The sequence below is a fragment of the Heptranchias perlo genome, chromosome 15, assembly GCF_035084215.1.
Source record: "Heptranchias perlo isolate sHepPer1 chromosome 15, sHepPer1.hap1, whole genome shotgun sequence".
Classification (NCBI taxonomy): domain Eukaryota; kingdom Metazoa; phylum Chordata; class Chondrichthyes; order Hexanchiformes; family Hexanchidae; genus Heptranchias; species Heptranchias perlo.
In genome coordinates, this window is record NC_090339.1 from 25,732,966 (window position 1) to 25,751,129 (window position 18,164).

The 18,164-nt window shown below is 42.0% G+C and overlaps 1 protein-coding gene across 1 annotated transcript; it reads left to right on the forward strand.

The window, feature by feature from the left end:
* The first annotated feature begins 256 nt into the window (after positions 1-256).
* On the forward strand, positions 257-15,466 carry fundc2 (fun14 domain containing 2). Its single transcript, XM_067996944.1, has 5 exons — positions 257-340; positions 4,207-4,363; positions 8,244-8,319; positions 11,757-11,885; positions 13,576-15,466. Exons 1-5 carry the CDS (start codon positions 307-309, stop codon positions 13,651-13,653), a joined length of 474 nt encoding a protein of 157 aa, XP_067853045.1. The 5' UTR covers positions 257-306; the 3' UTR covers positions 13,654-15,466.
* Positions 15,467-18,164: the final 2,698 nt, after the last annotated feature.

Below are 18,164 nucleotides of genomic sequence, written 5' to 3' on the forward strand. Positions count from 1 at the left end.
TGTAAATCTGGCACTATATTATTAATGTACATTGCTGACATTACTGTATATCTCACACTTTATTTTAACAATGTATAGTGGTCAGTCATGATCGACAAATTATAAGGTTGTGTAACTTTAAACAAAATATATTACAGATAACAAAGCAAAAAGTGCAAATGGTGCCTCTAACCCTCTCACTACCCCTGCAGCAGACAGGCCCAACTAATGATTGACAGTGCCCCAGAGCGCGTGCACTTAGAATGACAGGGGCGGGGAAAGAGTTTGATTAGATCATTTCCGCCGGCGTAGGCGGGTCGTTTCCGGATGAAAGGGCGGAGCGGAATGGCGGAGGCGAGAGGTGAGAATGTGGCACGGCAGCTGGGCTGGGAGCCAATATCGGAACGCGGACAGCGAGAGACCGGAGAAGAAAAGTGATAGGGGCGGTCCGCGCAACGAGCAGAGGGCAGGAGGCCGAGAATACGGGGCTGGAGAGAAGGTTACACCAGTGGGCTCTCCAACGACAGGCCTGGTGGGAGGAGCCGGACTCAGTTTATATGCAGCCCTTAACTATCTCCTCTGAGTGATGCACCTTATTAATGGAAGATGACTGAGATACAGTGATGTAGTGTCAGTGATGTACATTATAGTGCCTGATACACAACAACATGGGTCAGACAGTTACATGGGGAAGATGGGTATCGAGGGATATGGGCCAAGTGCAGGCAATTGGGACTAGCTTAGTGGTATAAACTGGGCGACATGGACATGTGGGGCCGAAGGGCCTGTTTCCATGTTGTAACTTCTATGATTCTATGATTCTATAACAACAACTAGCATTTATATAACACCTTTAACGAAGTAAAACGTCCCAAGGTGCTTCACAGGAGTGATTATCAAACAAAATTTGATACTAAGCCACATAAGGAGGTATTAGGATAGGAGACCAAAAACTTGGTGAAAGAGGTAGGTTTTAAGGAATGTCTTAAAGGAGAGAATTACAGAGCTTAGGGCCAAGGTAGCTGAAGGCATGACTGCCAGTGGTAGAGTGATTAAAACTGGGGATGTACAAGAGGTGAGAATTGGAGGAGCTCAGATCTTGTAGGGTTGGAGGGGGTTACAGAGATAGGGAGGGGTGAGGCCATGGAGGGATTTGAAAACAAGGATGAGAATTTTAAAATTGAGGTGTTTCTGGACCGGGAGCCAATATAGGTCAACGAGCACAGGGGTAATTGGTGAATGGGACTTGGTGTGAATTAGGATAAAGGGAGCAGAGATTTGGATGAGCTCAAGTTTATGGAGGGTGGAAGATGGGAGGCTGGCCAGGAAACCATTGGTATAGTCCAGCCTGGAGGTAACAAAGGCATGGATGAGGGCAGGGGTGGAGTTTGGTGATTTTATAGAGGTGGAAGTAAATGGCCTTGGTGATGGAGCTGATATGTGGTTGGTAGCTCATCTCGGGCTCAAATAGGACGTCAAGGTTGCGAACGGTCTGGTTCAGCCTCAGACAGTGGCCAGGAAGAGGGATAGAGTCGGTGACTAGGGAATGGAGTTTGTGGTGGGGACCAAAGACAATGGTTTCGGTCTTCCCAATTTAGTGGGAGGAAATTTTTGCTCATCCAATACTGGATGTCAGACAAGCAATGTGACAAATGAGACAGTGGAGGAGTCAAGGGAGGTGGTTGTGAGGTAGAGCTGGGTGTCATCAGTGTACATGTGGACTCTGACATGTTTTTGGATGATGTTGCTGAGGGGCAGTATGTAGATGAGAAATAGGAGGGGGATAAGGATAGATCCTTGTAATATAGTGTCAGTGATGTACATCATAGTGCCTAATATACAATAATATAGTGTCAGTTATGTATTAATCTAAAGTGCCTGATTTTCAGTAATAGTATTTCATCTCCAGTGAGCAACATTCTGTGATTAGTGGTTAACTGTTAAACATAGGCATGCTAACCCATTAATGGCATGTACCAGGGCACAGGTTTCTGTTCATTGGAGACTTAGTTTCTTTGGTCTGATAATAGCAACAGTCTTTGCACCATCAATTCAAATAAACTATTGGAGGGAAAATCCTGGACTATAGCTCAATTTACAGATTGGTTACAATTAGAGATACTCGAGTCATATCTGTAAACGTGACACATTCTTTATTGAAAACAGAAAAAGCTGGAAATACTTGGATCAGGCAGCATCTGTGGAGAAATGGAGTTCAGTCAAATGACGTTTTTAGATCTGAAGACATTGACTGACTTCTGTTTCTTCACGGATGCTGTCTGACCTGCTGAGTATTTCCAGTTTTTGTTTTCAGATTTCCAGCATCTGCAGTATTTTCTGTTTTTTGCCTTTTGTCTATGTTCTTTATTGACTTAGAGAGGGCTGATTGATCCTTTGTTGACTTATTTTGGGCAATTGAAGAAAACCTGATTTTTCAGGTCAAATAGAGTTTGCCAATTGAGCTACTGATAGTGATAATAGACTTACAAAAGACTGGTTTGTACATGGGTATTTTGTCTGTATCTATCATGGTCCTTTGGGCAATCACTTGTTCTGATTGGCTGCTGAACAAGCTTTTATATGTAGTTTGAGGACAGTTAAATGCTGTAGATCCTGAATAAAATGTGCTGCTGCTAAATTTTATGGTGGCCTGCACAAAGCTCAAGATGAAACCAGTGCTCTTTTTAAGGAAGAAGCATCCTGTGGTTAGTGCATAATTGCACTTTCAAGGTGCCAACTACCTAGCCTTTGGCCTTCCATTTGCCACAATATTTCTGCAGCTATCTATCTGCTTAATCACTCCCTCATCTCCACCTATGATGTCCTTGCACCCAGTAGAACCTTTACACTCTCCCATCCTGGTTGTTCCAACTGGTATTGTCCACCATCATCCTCCAGTTAAACATTGGGAATACTGATGCCATCGCCTTCAGCCCCCACCAAAAACTCTACATTTGCTAACGATTCCATCCCCTCCTCAACCAGTTTCAAGTTGAACCAGACTGCTTGCAATTTTGGTGTCCTATTAGACCATGAGCTAAGCTTCAGCCTTGGCTTTTCCAAAGCTCTCCTCCCATCCTTAGCGCTCTGTAAACTAGCTCATCTAAAACTCCGCTGCCCATATTGTGTATCACATCGAGTCCTTCTGACCCATTGCTCCTGTCCTTCCTGACCGACATTGGCTCCTGGTTCCCTAACACCTCCAATTTATAATTCTCATCCTTGTTTTTAAATCCCTATGTGGCCTCACCCCTCCCTATTTCTGTAACTTCCTCTAGCTCTGCACTGCCCTCACCCCCTCCAAACTGTGCTCCTCCAATTCTGGCCTCTTGTAGATCTGCACCTAGCCCCCTGCCCCACCCCACCATTGGTGGCTGAGCCTTCAGTTGTGTAGGCCCCATACTCTGGAATTCCCTCCCTAAACTCCTCACTCTTCCACCAAGCTTTTGATCACTGCTACAGTATCTCCTAGTTTGGCTCAACATCCATTTTTGTCTAATTACGCCTCTGAAGCACATTGGGATGGCTTTCTACGTTAAAGGTGCTATATAAATGCAAATTGTTGTTAATGCTTCCGGGCTAAGGGATAAGTCAGCCAGGGTTACTGATCTTGATGGCTGTCAGATGACCTCTACTGTAAAGTGTAAAGGACTAGACTTGGTTTTGATTGTCGTCTCGTTGTCTTGCTTACTAACACTTGTTTTCCTCATTTGTGTGCTTTAAAATAGACACATGGGGACATACTGGATACTACTAGAATACAGGGATAATTGGTTTGGGGACAAATGGAGCACTGTCCTTTTTTTGGAAGGAATTCTGGAGCTGACACAAAAATGTTCCAAGGAACTTTTACCCTTCCCCCATCCCCACTTATTTCATGGCATACAGATCTACTTTGTGCCTATGTACAGACAGCAGCTGCTAATGTCTGTCACTTCACGGTTGCTGAACTGAAATCCTGCAAGCGTTCCTTTGATGGTTTGAGTTTGCTGAAAAGTGACAGCTGGTGTGGGTGCTTAAGAGTAAATAGCAGGATCATCAAATCTTCTTTAACCCTGGTTTATGATCTTTCCCTTCGGAGGCTGAAATGATTCTGGACAGCCGTTTTGTTTGTGAGCATTATTTGTTCTAATGGATGTGCGGCTAAGAAGAATATAACACTGATGGTGGCTGGCATATTTGTATATTCTCTACAAAAAAAACTGAGATTTAATTGTTTCTCTCTAGAACAGGGCAATGATAATGATCAATTTGAGGTGCTGGATTTGGCTGAATATGCCAAACGACAAAGGTGGTGGAACCGATTCTTTGGAAGAAACTCTGGACCAATTGCTGAGAAATATACAGTAGCAACGCAGCTGATGATTGGAGGAGCCAGTGGTTGGTAAGCTTTCCACTTTTAATATTGACTAAGCAGAGGGTAACTTTTCTGCTCATTGTATTTCATATTGACAGCAATTTGAGGGGGGGGGGGGGGGGGGGGGTGGAGAGGAGAGAGTGGGAAGAGGTTGTGATGTTGCAGATTAGATAGCTCGTTATCCTCGTAACAGATTAACATAAGGTAATTGTAAAGAGGTACCATTGTTGCTGGATGAGGTTACTTTCTTTACAAGGAAAATGAGACGCAATCTACGTAAATTCATTCTCATGGTTTTTATTTTAATGGAGATGTTTAATGGGAGAATTTCCTTTCCACTGGGATGCCCCAGTGAATGGATTCCAAGTGTAAGACCATAAGAGGTAGGAGTAGGCCATTTGGCCCCTTGAGCCTGCTCCGACATTCAATGAGATCATGGCTGATCTGATTTTTACCTCAACTCCACTTTCCTGCCCTTTCCCCATATCCTTTGACTCCCTTGCTGATCAAAAATTTGTCTAACTCAGCCTTGAATGTATTCAATGACCCAGCCTCCACAGCTTTTTGGGGTAAAGAATTCCAAAGATTCACGACCCTCTGGGAGAAGAAATTCCTCCTCATTTCCGTCTTAAACGGGCGACCCTTTATTCTGAGACTATGCCCCCAAGTTTTAGATTCCCCCATGAGGGATAATATCCTCTCAGCATCGACCCTATCGAGTCCCCTCAGAATCTTGTATGTTTCAATAAGATCTCCTCTCATTCTTCTAAACTCCAATGAGTATAGACCCAACCTGTTCAATCTTTCCTCATAAGACAACCCTTCCATACCCGGAAACAACCTAGTGAACCTTCTCTGAACTGCCTCCAATGCAAATATGTCCTTCCTTAAATAAGGGCACCAGAACTGTACGCAGTACTCCAGGTGTGGTCTCACCAGCACCCTGTACAGTTGTAGCATGACTTCCCTGCTTTTATACTCCATCCCTCTAGAAATAAAGGCCAATATTCTGTTTGCCGTCCGGATTACCTGCTATACCTGTATGTTGACTTTTTGTGTTTCATGTACGAGGACACCAGATCCCTCTGTACAGCAGCATTTTGTAATATTTCTCCATTCAAATAATTTGCTTTTTTATTTTTCTTCCCAAAGTGGATGACATCACATTTTCCCACATTATTTTCCATCTACCAAATTTTCGCTCATTCGCTTTGCCCCTTGATTTTCTACTATTATGTTATTAGTGTCTTCTACTCTGAAGACAGATACAAAATATCTGTTCAATTCCTCTGCCATTTCCTTGTTTTCCATTATTATTTCTCCAGTCTCATCCTCTAAGAGACCAATGTTTACTTTAACTACCCTCTTCCTTTTTATATACTTGAAGCTTTTACTGTCATTTTTTATATTTCTTGCTAGTTTACTCTCATAATTTATTTTCCTCCCTATTTATTATTCTTTGTCATCTTTTGCTGGTTTTTAAAGTTTTCCCAATCTTCGGGCTGACCAGTAATCTTTGCCATATTGTATGCTTTTTCTTTTAACCTGATACCATCCTTTACTTCCTTAGTTAGCCATGGTCGGTTCACCCTTTTTGTGGAGTCTTTCCTCCTCACAGGGATATATTTTTGTTATGAGTCATGAAATATCTTTTTAAATATTTGTCACTGCTTATCCACCATCATACCATCTAATCTGTTTACCCAGTCCTCTTTAGCCAATTCCACCCTCATTGCTTTATAATTGCTCTTATTTAAGTTTAATACAATAGTTTCAGACCCAAGATCCTCGTTCTCAAACTGGATGTGAAATTCATCATGTTATGATCACTGCTTACCAAGGATCCTTTACTTTGTAATCATTAACTAATCCTGTTGTTGCCCATTACCAGATCCAAAATGGCCTGTTCCTTGACGTATTAGTCTAAGAAACAGTCCCTAATACGAACTCCTCCTCGGCTATTTTTGCCAATTTGATTTGTCCAATCTATGTGAAAGTTAAAATCGCCCATGATTAATGCTTACCTTTTTTACAAGCCCCCTTATTTCCTGATTAATATTTTGCCCTACAGTGTAGCTACTGTTAGAGGGCCTATATACTACCCCCACCCATAATTACTTTCCCATGCTATTTCTTACCTCCACCCAAATTGATTCGACATTTTGATCTTCTGAGCCAAGATCGTTTCTCACTATTGTACCAATTTCATCCTTTATTAACAGAACTACCCCACCACCTTTACCTTTTTTTCCTATCCTTCCGAAATTTTAAATAACCCTGAATATTTAGCTCCCAACCTTGGTCACCCTGCAACCATACCTCTAATGGCCACGAAATCATACCCATTTGTTCCTATTTGTGCCGTCAATTCATCTGTCTTATTACGAATGTTGCGCGCATTCGGATAAAGAACCTTTAATTTTGTCTTTTTACCATTCTTTCCTACCCCGGCCCTATTTGCTAATGCACTCTTATGTTTGTACTTTCTGTCCCTTCCTGACACACTCTGTTTATCATTATCCCCATCACTTTCCTGTACTACTTCCTTGTCTTTTCTCTTTATCAATCTAAACTTCACTCCACCTGAGCCCTCCCCTTCTATTTAGTTTGAAGCCTTCTCTACTGCCCTAGTTATTTGGTTTGCCAGAACACTGCTCCCAGCATGGTTCAGGTGAAGCCCGTCCCAACGGAACAGCTCCCTCTTTCCCCAGTACTGGTGACAGTGCCCCATGAATCGAAACCCACTTCTCCCACACCAATCTTTAAGCCATGCATTCATCTCTCTGATCTGATTTACCCTGTGCCAATTTACTCGTGGCTCAGGTGGTAATCTGGAGATTATCACCTTTGTGGTTCTGCTTTTTAATTTAGTCCCTAGCTGCTCAAACTCCCTCAGCAGAACATCTTTCTTAGTCCTAACTATGCCATTGGTGCCTATGTGGACCACGACAACTGGATCCTTCTCCTCCCACTCCAAGTTTCTCTCCAGCCCTGAGGAGATGTCCTTAACCCTGGCACCGGGTAGGCAACACAGTAATCTAGTAACTTCTGTCTCTACATAAGTCTGAACTAAATGGATTTAAGAAAGTGACTAGAATATTTCGTCCATTGTGATCTGCACCAATAGAAATGAAGATCGAGGCAGTTGACACAGCTGTTGGCTACCTGAATATAATGATGAGATTGTTTTATAAAACTGAGACTATATCTGTTGGGAGTTCCTGGTTGTTTCTTAAATCACAATTCTAATTACACAAAATATCTTTTTGTCTCTGTGTACTCCCAGCAGATTTCATTATTGTAAATATTTAGAGCAGATTCCAAATCTCTAGTTGGGAAGGAGTGATTTCAAGACCAAGGATTTTAGTGCTGGAGAATGGAACACTTCCCACTTTTTGTATTTAGTGCCAATGTCAAGCACAGCAAATGTTAGGTATAGTACTGTTCAATAATGTGCAATAACTTCAACCTCAATCACCACCTATACCACCCATCCTTATGACCTCTGAGTGAGACTTAGAATTGGTGCTGAATTTTCGATGGTTTGGTGTGGGCCCGTGGGCCTGTCAGGAACCAGGTTGATTCTGCTCAATTTATTTCACTTTGGGTTCTTATACTTGTTAGGTAACTCTTTCACCCTTTTTTAGACTAAACTGCATTCAAACTTGTTTTCAGTATTGTCCAACTGCAACACACAGGCCTGTATTTCCTTGGTTTCTTTGTTACTTGCTGTCCTGCTGTAACTTGTAAATGTTCAGTTTTCTACAAAATAGCTTGCCCTTGAAGCCTTACATTCATCCTCAACTGAATCTAATATATGATGAGACTTCTTTTAGGAAGAGATAAACGAGTCTGCCCTTTTCTCCCTCTTTTTAAGTGTTTTATTTCTGCTGCTTCTCTTTTGCAGGTGTGCGGGGTTCCTGTTTAAGAAGGTTGGAAAGTTAGCTGCAACAGCAGTTGGTGGAGGCTTCTTCATGCTCCAGGTGAGACTCAGACATTGAATTGGGAAATCAAGAATCTTCTGTGCATGATGGAATGATTTACTTCATAATCTGAGGCTGAGGTACTTCAGGAAGCAGATACAATTGTGGGGGGTTGCTGGGGGTGGAAGAAAGAGAGAGCTGGGTCAAAACTTAAACTGGTGGTTTATTATAACCCATGTACAAACTGCATGTATATTTTGGAGCTTATATATGTAATTGTTGATCCAGGCATTCAGTTTTGTAGAAAAATAAACAATCTTAATGCTTTTGATAGTTTCTGGGGTCCAAGTTGGATTTAGGCTGATATTCAACCCACATGGAAATGTAAAACACTTGCACCAATTAGGGCAACACAAACATCCATTCATCCCTGGCTGGCTGTGTATGCAAAGCATGCAATGTATTTGCCTTATGGACATCTTATAAAAGACAAATCAGGTGAGTAGCCTGCATATTGGAGGAGAGTTGGTCCTATTAGATTACAGATGTATGATTTGAGTTACTGATTACATATGTGTATATGTAGACCCCCACACTTCGTAATATATACCAAGGGGTTCATCTCGGCCTCCTCCCGATATCCCCACCATCACAGAAGCCAGTATTCAGCCAATTCGATTCACTCCACTTGATATCAAGAAACGGCTGATTGCAAAGGCTGTGGGCCCCGACAACATCCCGGCTGTAGTGCTGAAGTCTTGTGCTCCAGAACTAGCCGTGCCTCTAGCCAAACTGTTCCAGTACAGCTACAACACTGGCATCTACCCAACAATGTGGAAAATTGCCCAGGTATGTCCTGTCCACAAAAAGCAGGACAAATCCAATCCGGCCAATTACCACCCCATCAGTCTACTCAATCATCAGCAAAGCGATGGAAGGTGTCGTCAACAGTGCTATCAAGCGGCACTTAGTCTCCAATAACCTGCTCACTGATGTTCAGTTTGGGTTCCGCCAGGACCACTCGGCTCCAGACCTCATTACAGCCTTGGTCCAAACATGGACAAAAGAGCTGAATTCCAGAGGTGAGGTGAGAGTGATTGCCCTTGACATCAAGGCAGCATTTGGCTGAGTGTGGCACCAAGGGGCCCTAGTAAACTTGAAATCAATGGCAATCAGAGGGAAATCTCTCCAGTGGCTGGAGTCATACCTAGCACAAAGGAAGATGGTAGTGGTTGTTGGAGGCCAATCATCTCGGCCCCAGGACATTGCTGCAGGAGTTCCTCAGGGCAGTGTCCTAGGCCCAACCATCTTCAGCTGCTTCATCAATAACCTTCCCTCCGTCATAAGGTCAGAAATGGGGATGTTCACTAATGATCACAGAGTGTTCAGTTCCATTCGCAACCCCTCAGATAATGAAGCAGTCCGTGCCCGCATGCAGCAAGACCTGGACAACATCCAGGCTTGGGCTGATAAGTGGCAAGTAACATTCGTGCCAGGCAATGACTATCTCCAACAAGAGAGAGTCTAACCACCTCCCCATGACATTCAACTGCATTACCAATGCCGAATGCCCCACCATCAACGTCCGGGGGTTCACCATTGACCAGAAACTTAACTGGACCAGCCATATAAATACTGTGGCTACAAGAGCAGGTCAGAGGCTGGGTATTCTGTGGCGAGTGACTCCCCAAAGCCTTTCCATCATCTAGAAGGCACAAGTCAGGAGTGTGATGGAATACTCTCCACTTTCCTGGATGAGTGCAGCTCCAACAACACTCAGAAGCTCGACACTATCCAGGACAAAGCAGCCCGCTTGATTGGCACCCCATCCACCACCTTAAACATTCATTCCCTTCACCGGCGCACTGTGGCTGCAGTGTGCACCATCCACAGGATGCACTGCAGCAACTCGCCAAGGCTTCTTCGACAGCACCTCCTAAACCCACGACCTCTACCACCTAGAAGGACAAGGGCAGCAGGCACATGGGAACAACACCACCTGCACATTCCCCTCCAAGTCTCACACCATCGCGACTTGGAAATAAATCACCGTTCCTTCATTGTCGCTGGGTCAAAACCCTGGAACTCCCTTCCTAACAGCACTGTGGGAGAATTCACCACATGGACTGCAGCGTTTCAAAAGGCAGCTCACCAACACCTTCTCGAGGGCAATTAGGGAGGGGCAATAAATACTGGCCTTGCCAGCGATGTCCACATCCCACGAACGAATAATAAAAAAATACAGCCCTGCACAGTAGGGATGAATTTTGCATGGCTTTTCACTATTATCTAAAACCTTGAGATTAAATCACATCAGTCACAGTACTGTGCCTAACATTTGCTGTACTTGACCTGAGAGTGCTTGACATTGGCACTAAATACAAAAAGTGGGAAGTGTTCCATTCTCCAGCACTAAAATCCTTGGTCTTGAAATCACTCCTTCCCAACTAGAGATTTGGAATCTGCTCTAAATATTTACAATAATGAAATCTGCTGGGAGTACACAGAGACAAAAAGATATTTTGTGTAATTAGAATTGTGATTTAAGAAACAACCAGGAACTCCCAACAGATATAGTCTGTTTTATAAAACAATATCATCATTTTATTCAGGTAGCCAACAGCTATGTCAACTGCTTTGATCTTCATTTCTATTAGTGCTTCTGCTGTGTATTTATTTTCTTTCCATGGGGTTTTTGTTCTGTTGCTTTACACTGGCAGCAGCTGTCCCAGTGCCTCCATTTCTCTATCAGTCTAACTGCAGATTTTCCTAAATGCAAGGTGAAGCCTGTCTTGTGTGTGGATTGATGTGTTTGAGGGAAGGATGAGGCAGGGAACCAGGAGACAGAATGTAAACAAGCCAGCAAACCGAAAACCAGAGTCTATTTGAAAGCTGCTTTTATTTAAGCAGTTGAGTTTGGTGTTGTCTTGAAAAATGCAGAGAGGCTGCAAAAAGTGGAAGAAGGTGGAGCTGGAAACTAGTGAGGATTGGAGATATCCTGTTTTCCTCTTAAAGCAAGTGGATGATGTATCATGTCAAGATAAGACCAGGCAGTTGGCCAACTTTTTTTCCCTTGTCCTGCTAGCGCCGTGATTTTGTGCGCCTGCATTTCTCGGTCTGTATACGTTTGTGCTGTCCCCTCGTGGAGAGCGTGCGAATGAGTGCTGTTGAGCAGAAGTTAATCCAATCTCCAGAACACAAGTTAAAAGGTTTTGTTGATACTGCCCCCTTTCACTTCTGCTGTGGAAACTGGGATAACCAACTTCCTAATAACACATCCTTGTTTCCTCTTGATTTGGGGAGGAAGAGAAAAACTATATTGACAATAGTATGTGGTAAGAAACAGACACATTTGGTATAGCTTAGTACCATAACAAATGATGCATTTATCCACTAGGAGAATGTACTGCATGTCTTAATACTGAACCCCATGGTAAGTTGAGATTGTTAGAGCCTCCTCAAAGGTGGGTGTGGTGATGCTCTAGTTTTCCTTGCAGATTGCCAATCACACAGGGTACATCACTGTTGACTGGAAGCGAGTGGAGAGAGATGTGAACAAGGCAAAGAAGCAGTTGAAAATTGGCAAGAATAAGATTGTTCCGGAAGTACACAGCGCATTTGATGAGGTAGGGTGATGATGACACTGGTGTACCTATGTTGTTGCACAGTTTCAGTAACCAACTAGAAGTCAGGGTGGTACTTTCCTTGGTTTTTCAGTTGCACCTCTTTAATGGAGCTGCATGCTTTAATTTTGGTCTAAATGAGACTTTTAAACTAAAGGTAAGTAAAACTATACCTTTACTATACTATAGGTAACTGTAGGTCTACACTATATGTAAGCAGGAATAGCCTTGCTTAGATTCCTGATTCCAAAATAGTGGCTTTGATAAAGCTGTGTAGCTCGGTTTTTCTTATTACACTGTTCTTACAGAAACATTTCTTTTTAGTTATGGCCTGGATACCTATTTTTTTTTCTTGCAGCATTAAGTAGTTTTAATGGCGTAATCTTTCCCAAGAGCACTTTATCCTGTCACACCTCTGCCTTCACAAACCTGCTTTAAATAAAAAAAAATCCTCTTTAATCTGTCAGTCGAGTTCCTATCCCCCAGCTTCTGAATTTTTCATCTCTCCTGTAGTGTCTTTCCCACCGTATTAAGTACTGACACGTTTTCTGTCATACAAGAAGCAGTTACATAAAAAGGAAACTGCAGCTATTGTATGGTCACATGTTCTCTGCAGAGATTGATTGATTGTGGAAAACATGATGCCATAATAATGGTGTAATTGGATTCAGCGTGGAGAGGGAGAGCTATAAATACATCACTGTTTTATGTACAATATGGATACATCAGACACAGTGGGTATATTTATCCCATGGGCAGACCTGAATTGATTGCCACAATATATTGAATATATTTTAAATGCTAAAATGTGGAACAGATACATTTAAGGTGTAAGTACTGATGATGAACAGTATATTTGTCCCCATATATTTATAGTAGCTTTTGTATTAAACTTGATGACATTGTGTTGACTTGAATTAGTGTCTTCTAATTGTCAGTTATTCCTTCAAAATGCTTCCTCCTGCCCCGCAGCAATTGAGGACATTAGAGATTTAACTTTTTATTTTCTTTCCAGTTTCCCTCCTTTTCTCGACAATGCTGATTTCATGCTAGAATCCTTGTTGCACATGCACTGCCAGTCCTCCAGTAACTTGTCCAAATGACCATTCTCCATGTGTGACACTATGCTGGCATACTACGTCACTGCGATGGGCATCACAGTTGAGCCCAATCCTGATCGCTCACACTCACTTTTCAGCAGGTGGATAATAAAGAGCAGAAACCCAAACCTTGGCTGATTTCTTTTTACTGCCTTCCCAGCTTGGGGACACTAAGGCCTATTGTAGCAGTCCAGCTGCTACTCTGGCTTAGATCAGTTAACTCAAACCAAAAATCAAGCGTGCGGCTTTCTGGTCTCTATGAATTAATGCTACGCCAGGTGCTGCCTTTATCCACTAGGCCATTTGAGGGTTTAGTTTTTTTAATTTTAAACTTGATTCCTAAGCTTTGCTTAGTTAATGCTCCTAAACAAAATGTATCAGTTTGGCATTCAAAAACAACGAATGTGTATTTGTTACAGCTTTTTATGACGTCTATCACATGGATTTATGGTTTGCATCCTGTCAGAAATCACTGTTTTGGGAATAACTTAAATTTGCAGCTGTTCCATAATGTTGTAGGGTGTCCTTTGCTCCTCCACAGATGCTGTGTGATAATAATGCTAACCATCTTTCCTTCTTTCTCCTCCACACAGGTGACTGTGTTTGTGAAGAAGAATATCGTCCTCACAGGGGGTTTTGTTGGCGGCTTCCTAATTGGACTTGCATCATGAGGATTAGTTGAAGATGTTATTTTGATTGAAGAACTATACTGCATAACTACTTCCCTCCCTGCCCTCGAAACCAGTGATAGATTGTATGTGCTTGTATGTAGGGTATGAGTGTCCCACAGACAGTGCTTAGATAGTGGCTTCAGTATATTGTACTGGAGGAGATTTGCTTTACTGAATTGACTCCTTGGTCTCACCATTGTGACTCAGAAGACAATCAACATTTGCTTTTGCTCTTATTTATAACCATAATCAAAATGGTGGTAAAATATTATAGTATGGTTGGTTGCACTGATTGAGGAGTGGGACTCACATTTTAACTGGATTTGCATTCATAATATAATCACACATCCTAGTGGTCTTTCCCTACTAAATAAAAATCTTGACACCTTGTGCATGACATGTTGAACATATTATCACCATGTGTAACTTTCGAACTGGCAAATTGTCTGTTTGCATGTTTGGGCTTTATGCTACACAATGCTAACTATGTAATTGCTAAATATTCAGATGTTTGTGAAGACTGGAGACATCATATAATAATTTGGAAGGATTGAAACTTAAGTCATTTGTTTGTGCTACACCACATGCTCTAGTTGGCAGCATGACACTAGCATATGAACACATTCAATGTGATGTGCTTCAAAGACTGGATGCCTGGGAGTATTGCAAGGTCAAAACACAGTCTTAGCAGTTCAGATGACTTTTTAATAAGCACCTTTTTTTTTTCTCTTGCTTTCATGGCTTGCATTGTCCTTTGAGCATCTTTGATTATATTCCAGGTTTTGAATTCACTTCCAGGTTTCTGCGCTAATTTGTTTTGCCATGTGTTTTCAGATCATGTGGCTCATGAGCAAAATCTGAATCATCATAAGCCTTTCCAGAGCTTCATGTTTATGGTTCGATTGCTGCAGTGTACCTAGGGGTTAGAACTTATGTCTCCGCATTAGGCAGTAAAAGATTCACAACACCGGGACCTCAAGAACTTGGTGTAATTGTAAAAGAAAAAGTACTGTGTGTTTCTGAAGCTATATATTTACTGTGGAGCTATGTATGTCGTATTACTGGTTTTTATGATGCCTTGCCTTTTCAACAGCTTCTAAACCTAAGGTTATTGCTGAGGATGCCATGTTGAATTTAAAAACTCCATCCCATGTGAACACACACATACTAAACCAATTACTCGAACATTTTAAGCGTCGCCTTTGGTTCAGTGGTTGCACCCTCGACTGAGTCATGGGTTTATGTCCCTCTCATGCATGTAATCTAGGTTGACACTTCAGTGCAGTACTGAGAGTGCATTAGTATTAGGCACTACAGCTGTAGTTTGTATATTCATTCAGTGGAAATCCAACTTTTTTTTCTTGAACTAGCTAGTGTTTATAGCCAAAAGGCAATGTTTTCAGATATCAGTTTTCTTGATGAAAAAATGTAACTCATTAAAGATTTTGATAGATTTGTCTCCTGATTTGAATTTGAAAATGTAGCTGAAAGGCATCTTATGATGTTCTTGCACTGGTGTATTGTACTGAAATGCATTTATAAGAGTGCCAAGATGAAGACAGTGCTGTGACCTGCAATCTGACGTGTTCAAGAAACTTGATTTTGTAGTAAAATCTCATGTATGTATAGATTTATTTTTAAATGTACACACCCAGTTACTTCTCTTGCTTAGTACTGAATGTTTTGCCACTTAGTGCCTCCTATTTACATTATGTTCATTTTTATTTATGAATTGTACTTTATTGTTTCTTGAAAGAGTACACTACTCATAACTTGGTGTTGAGAATGTGCACCATAAAGGAGTTTTACCAAATGTGTATTTAATTTCCTTTTTGTATTAGTCCTTGTAGTGAGATCCTATTCATATTGAGCCTATGTCTATTCATAATGACAAGCTAGTGCCAGGCTTCACCAATGCCTAGGATAGTGGGAGCAAAAGCCTTTGAATCATTTAAGAAACAGCTGGATGCTGTGATGGGCAGGGATAGATAAGTTAAGATGGACCAAATAGCCTTACTCATATGTCAATCTTGTGACTCCTTAAAGGAAAAATTATAGAAAAGTGAAAAAGAAAACCTGTCCCCAGAACAGGGCTATGCTGAGGTGGAGCCTGTTCTACAAGATGCAGCCCAACAAGAAGTTTGCACGTGCAGCATTGGGCATATTTTCTCACAACTGTAGCAATGCCAATCAGACAGCTACTGTTGATGGTGATCAGGAAACCGTTGAGCCTCCAAATTTCCAAGAATCTTAACCTCTTCCTTTTTCCTTCACTACAAGGTCCTCTTTAATGCTTGAATGTACATCAAGGTGTTCATGGAATGATTCCATTCTTAGTTCATACTGTGTCCCATGCGGAAACAAACTTGCTAAGGCTATGCTGATCGTGAACAATGGTCCAGTGCATCTTGCTGATGTCCTTTGCAGATAGAGATGGCACCAGCGAAGCAGGTATTGGCAGTGTCGCTGGAAGTTATTTCTATATTAGTGTATTGTAAAATTATAAATGTTATTAAATATTCTGAATAATCTCAGATTTTGAGAACATTCCATAAAGTTTTTATTTATAAAAATGGACAATTAAGACTCAATTTATAAAACTGCAAGGGCCCTGGCAAAAACTGATTTATGCAAATTCCAGCTGCTGGCCCAGTCCTACTCACCTGGACCCCACATTGCCACTGCCTGTATTTGATATATTAGTAATTAGTCTAACATGAAAGTTGGTTTAGACACCTACTTGACTCCAATGCTAATCTCCCCTCTGAATTGTGGTCTGCCGGTTTTGTGCTCGTCTCTGACTCCCGGTCAGCATAGGATTTTACCCACCATAGAGGGAGGCGGACTGTACAGGAGTTTTCTATAAATTGAGTCCACCAGATTCAAATTGATAAATCCAGTGGCATAACATTAGCGCTTACTGTTCTGCATGGTGAGAGCGGGAGACTGGCAATGGAGTCAGATCAGGTTTAGGCACACAATTACTCTACTGTATCAGTGGCAAATGCAGACAGTCCATGAGAGCAGTGCTGGAGAGTGAAGGATCAGCCCAAATTACTTGGATATATCAAGATATACCTCCTTGTGTTACTCTCTGGAAATGTGTGACCCAACATGGAAAGTTAGAGGTCATTCCATCTCTTGTGGCCATTTCTTAGGCTGGGTGAAGATGATTCCTATAGAGAATTCCTTGCAAGGAAGCAATCTGGTACAGTGGGAGTGTTTTTACTAAGCATCACCTGAGTTTACAGGAGGATTTTGCATTAAGGAAAGAACTGGAAACTCAACAGGACTGAGTGGCCTGGTAGAGAGCAGTTAAGGTGTCTGCTTCAAAGTCTTGCTCCACTAATAACTTCATACTAACTTGTGACTAGGAAAAGGTGCCTATTTTATATTAGGGGCTCGTGAAGGTGCTTTTCTGGGCACTCTAATGTCTCTGGAGGGAGCTAAGAGAATATATAGGCAAGTACCTCTGCTGCTAGTAAATGCCTGTATATTCATTCTGACCTATACAGATTAACAGGGAACAAATTACATTTGTCTAATTAAGGGGTTCAGATGTTCTTATATATTCTGCAGAAGGTTTGTGACAATTAGAACATAAGAACATAAGAAATAGGAGCAGGAGTAGGCCAATCGGCCCCTCAAGCCTGCTCCGCCATTCAATAAGATCATGGCTGATCTGATCCTAACCTCAAATCTAAAGAACACAAGAAGTAGGAGCAGGACCTGGCCACTCAGCCCCTGGGCCCGCTCCACCACCCACAGGGCCTTGACCGATCCGAACTCAGCTTCATGTCCAATTTCCTGCCCGCTCCCTGTAACCCCTAATTCCCTTTACTTCTAGGAAACTGTCTATTTCTGTTTTAAATTTGTTTAATGATGTAGCTTCCACAGCTTCCTGGGGCAGCAAATTCCACAGACCTACTACCCTCTGAGTGAAGAAGTTTCTCCTCATCTCAGTTTTGAAAGAGCAGCCCCTTATTCTAAGATTATGCCCCCTCGTTCTAGTTTCACCCATCCTTGGGAACACCCTTACCGCATCCACCCGATCAAGCCCCTTCACAATCTTATATGTTTCAATAAGATCGCCTCTCATTCTTCTGAACTCCAATGAGTAGAGTCCCAATCTACTCAACCTCTCCTCATTTGTGCACCCCCTCATCCCCGGGATTAACCGAGTGAACCTTCTTTGTACTGCCTCGAGAGCAAGTATGTCTTTTCTTAAGTATGGACACCAAAACTGTATGCAGTATTCCAGGTGCGGTCTCACCAATACCTTATATCTGAATCCAGGGATGTGATTACTGCATTGATTGGATTCCTGTCCACTTTTATAATCAATGTATTAAATGGTTTAAGTCCCACATGGAGAGTTTGTCTCCATCATTGTGGTTATTGGTATGCTCATGTTAATACATGATAGTCACACTCTAGGATTAAACAACTGTGATACTATTAGTGACAATAAATAAATATCAATAAATAATGTACAGCTGATGGCCAGAAAA

Coding starts and splice junctions, on each gene's coding strand:
- fundc2 (XM_067996944.1), top strand. CDS start 307: ATGAAAGGGCGGAGCGGAATGGCGGAGGCGAGAG. Junction 341..4,206: donor CGGAATGGCGGAGGCGAGAG/GTGAGAATGTGG, acceptor GTTTCTCTCTAG/AACAGGGCAATGATAATGAT. Junction 11,886..13,575: donor TACACAGCGCATTTGATGAG/GTAGGGTGATGA, acceptor TCCTCCACACAG/GTGACTGTGTTTGTGAAGAA.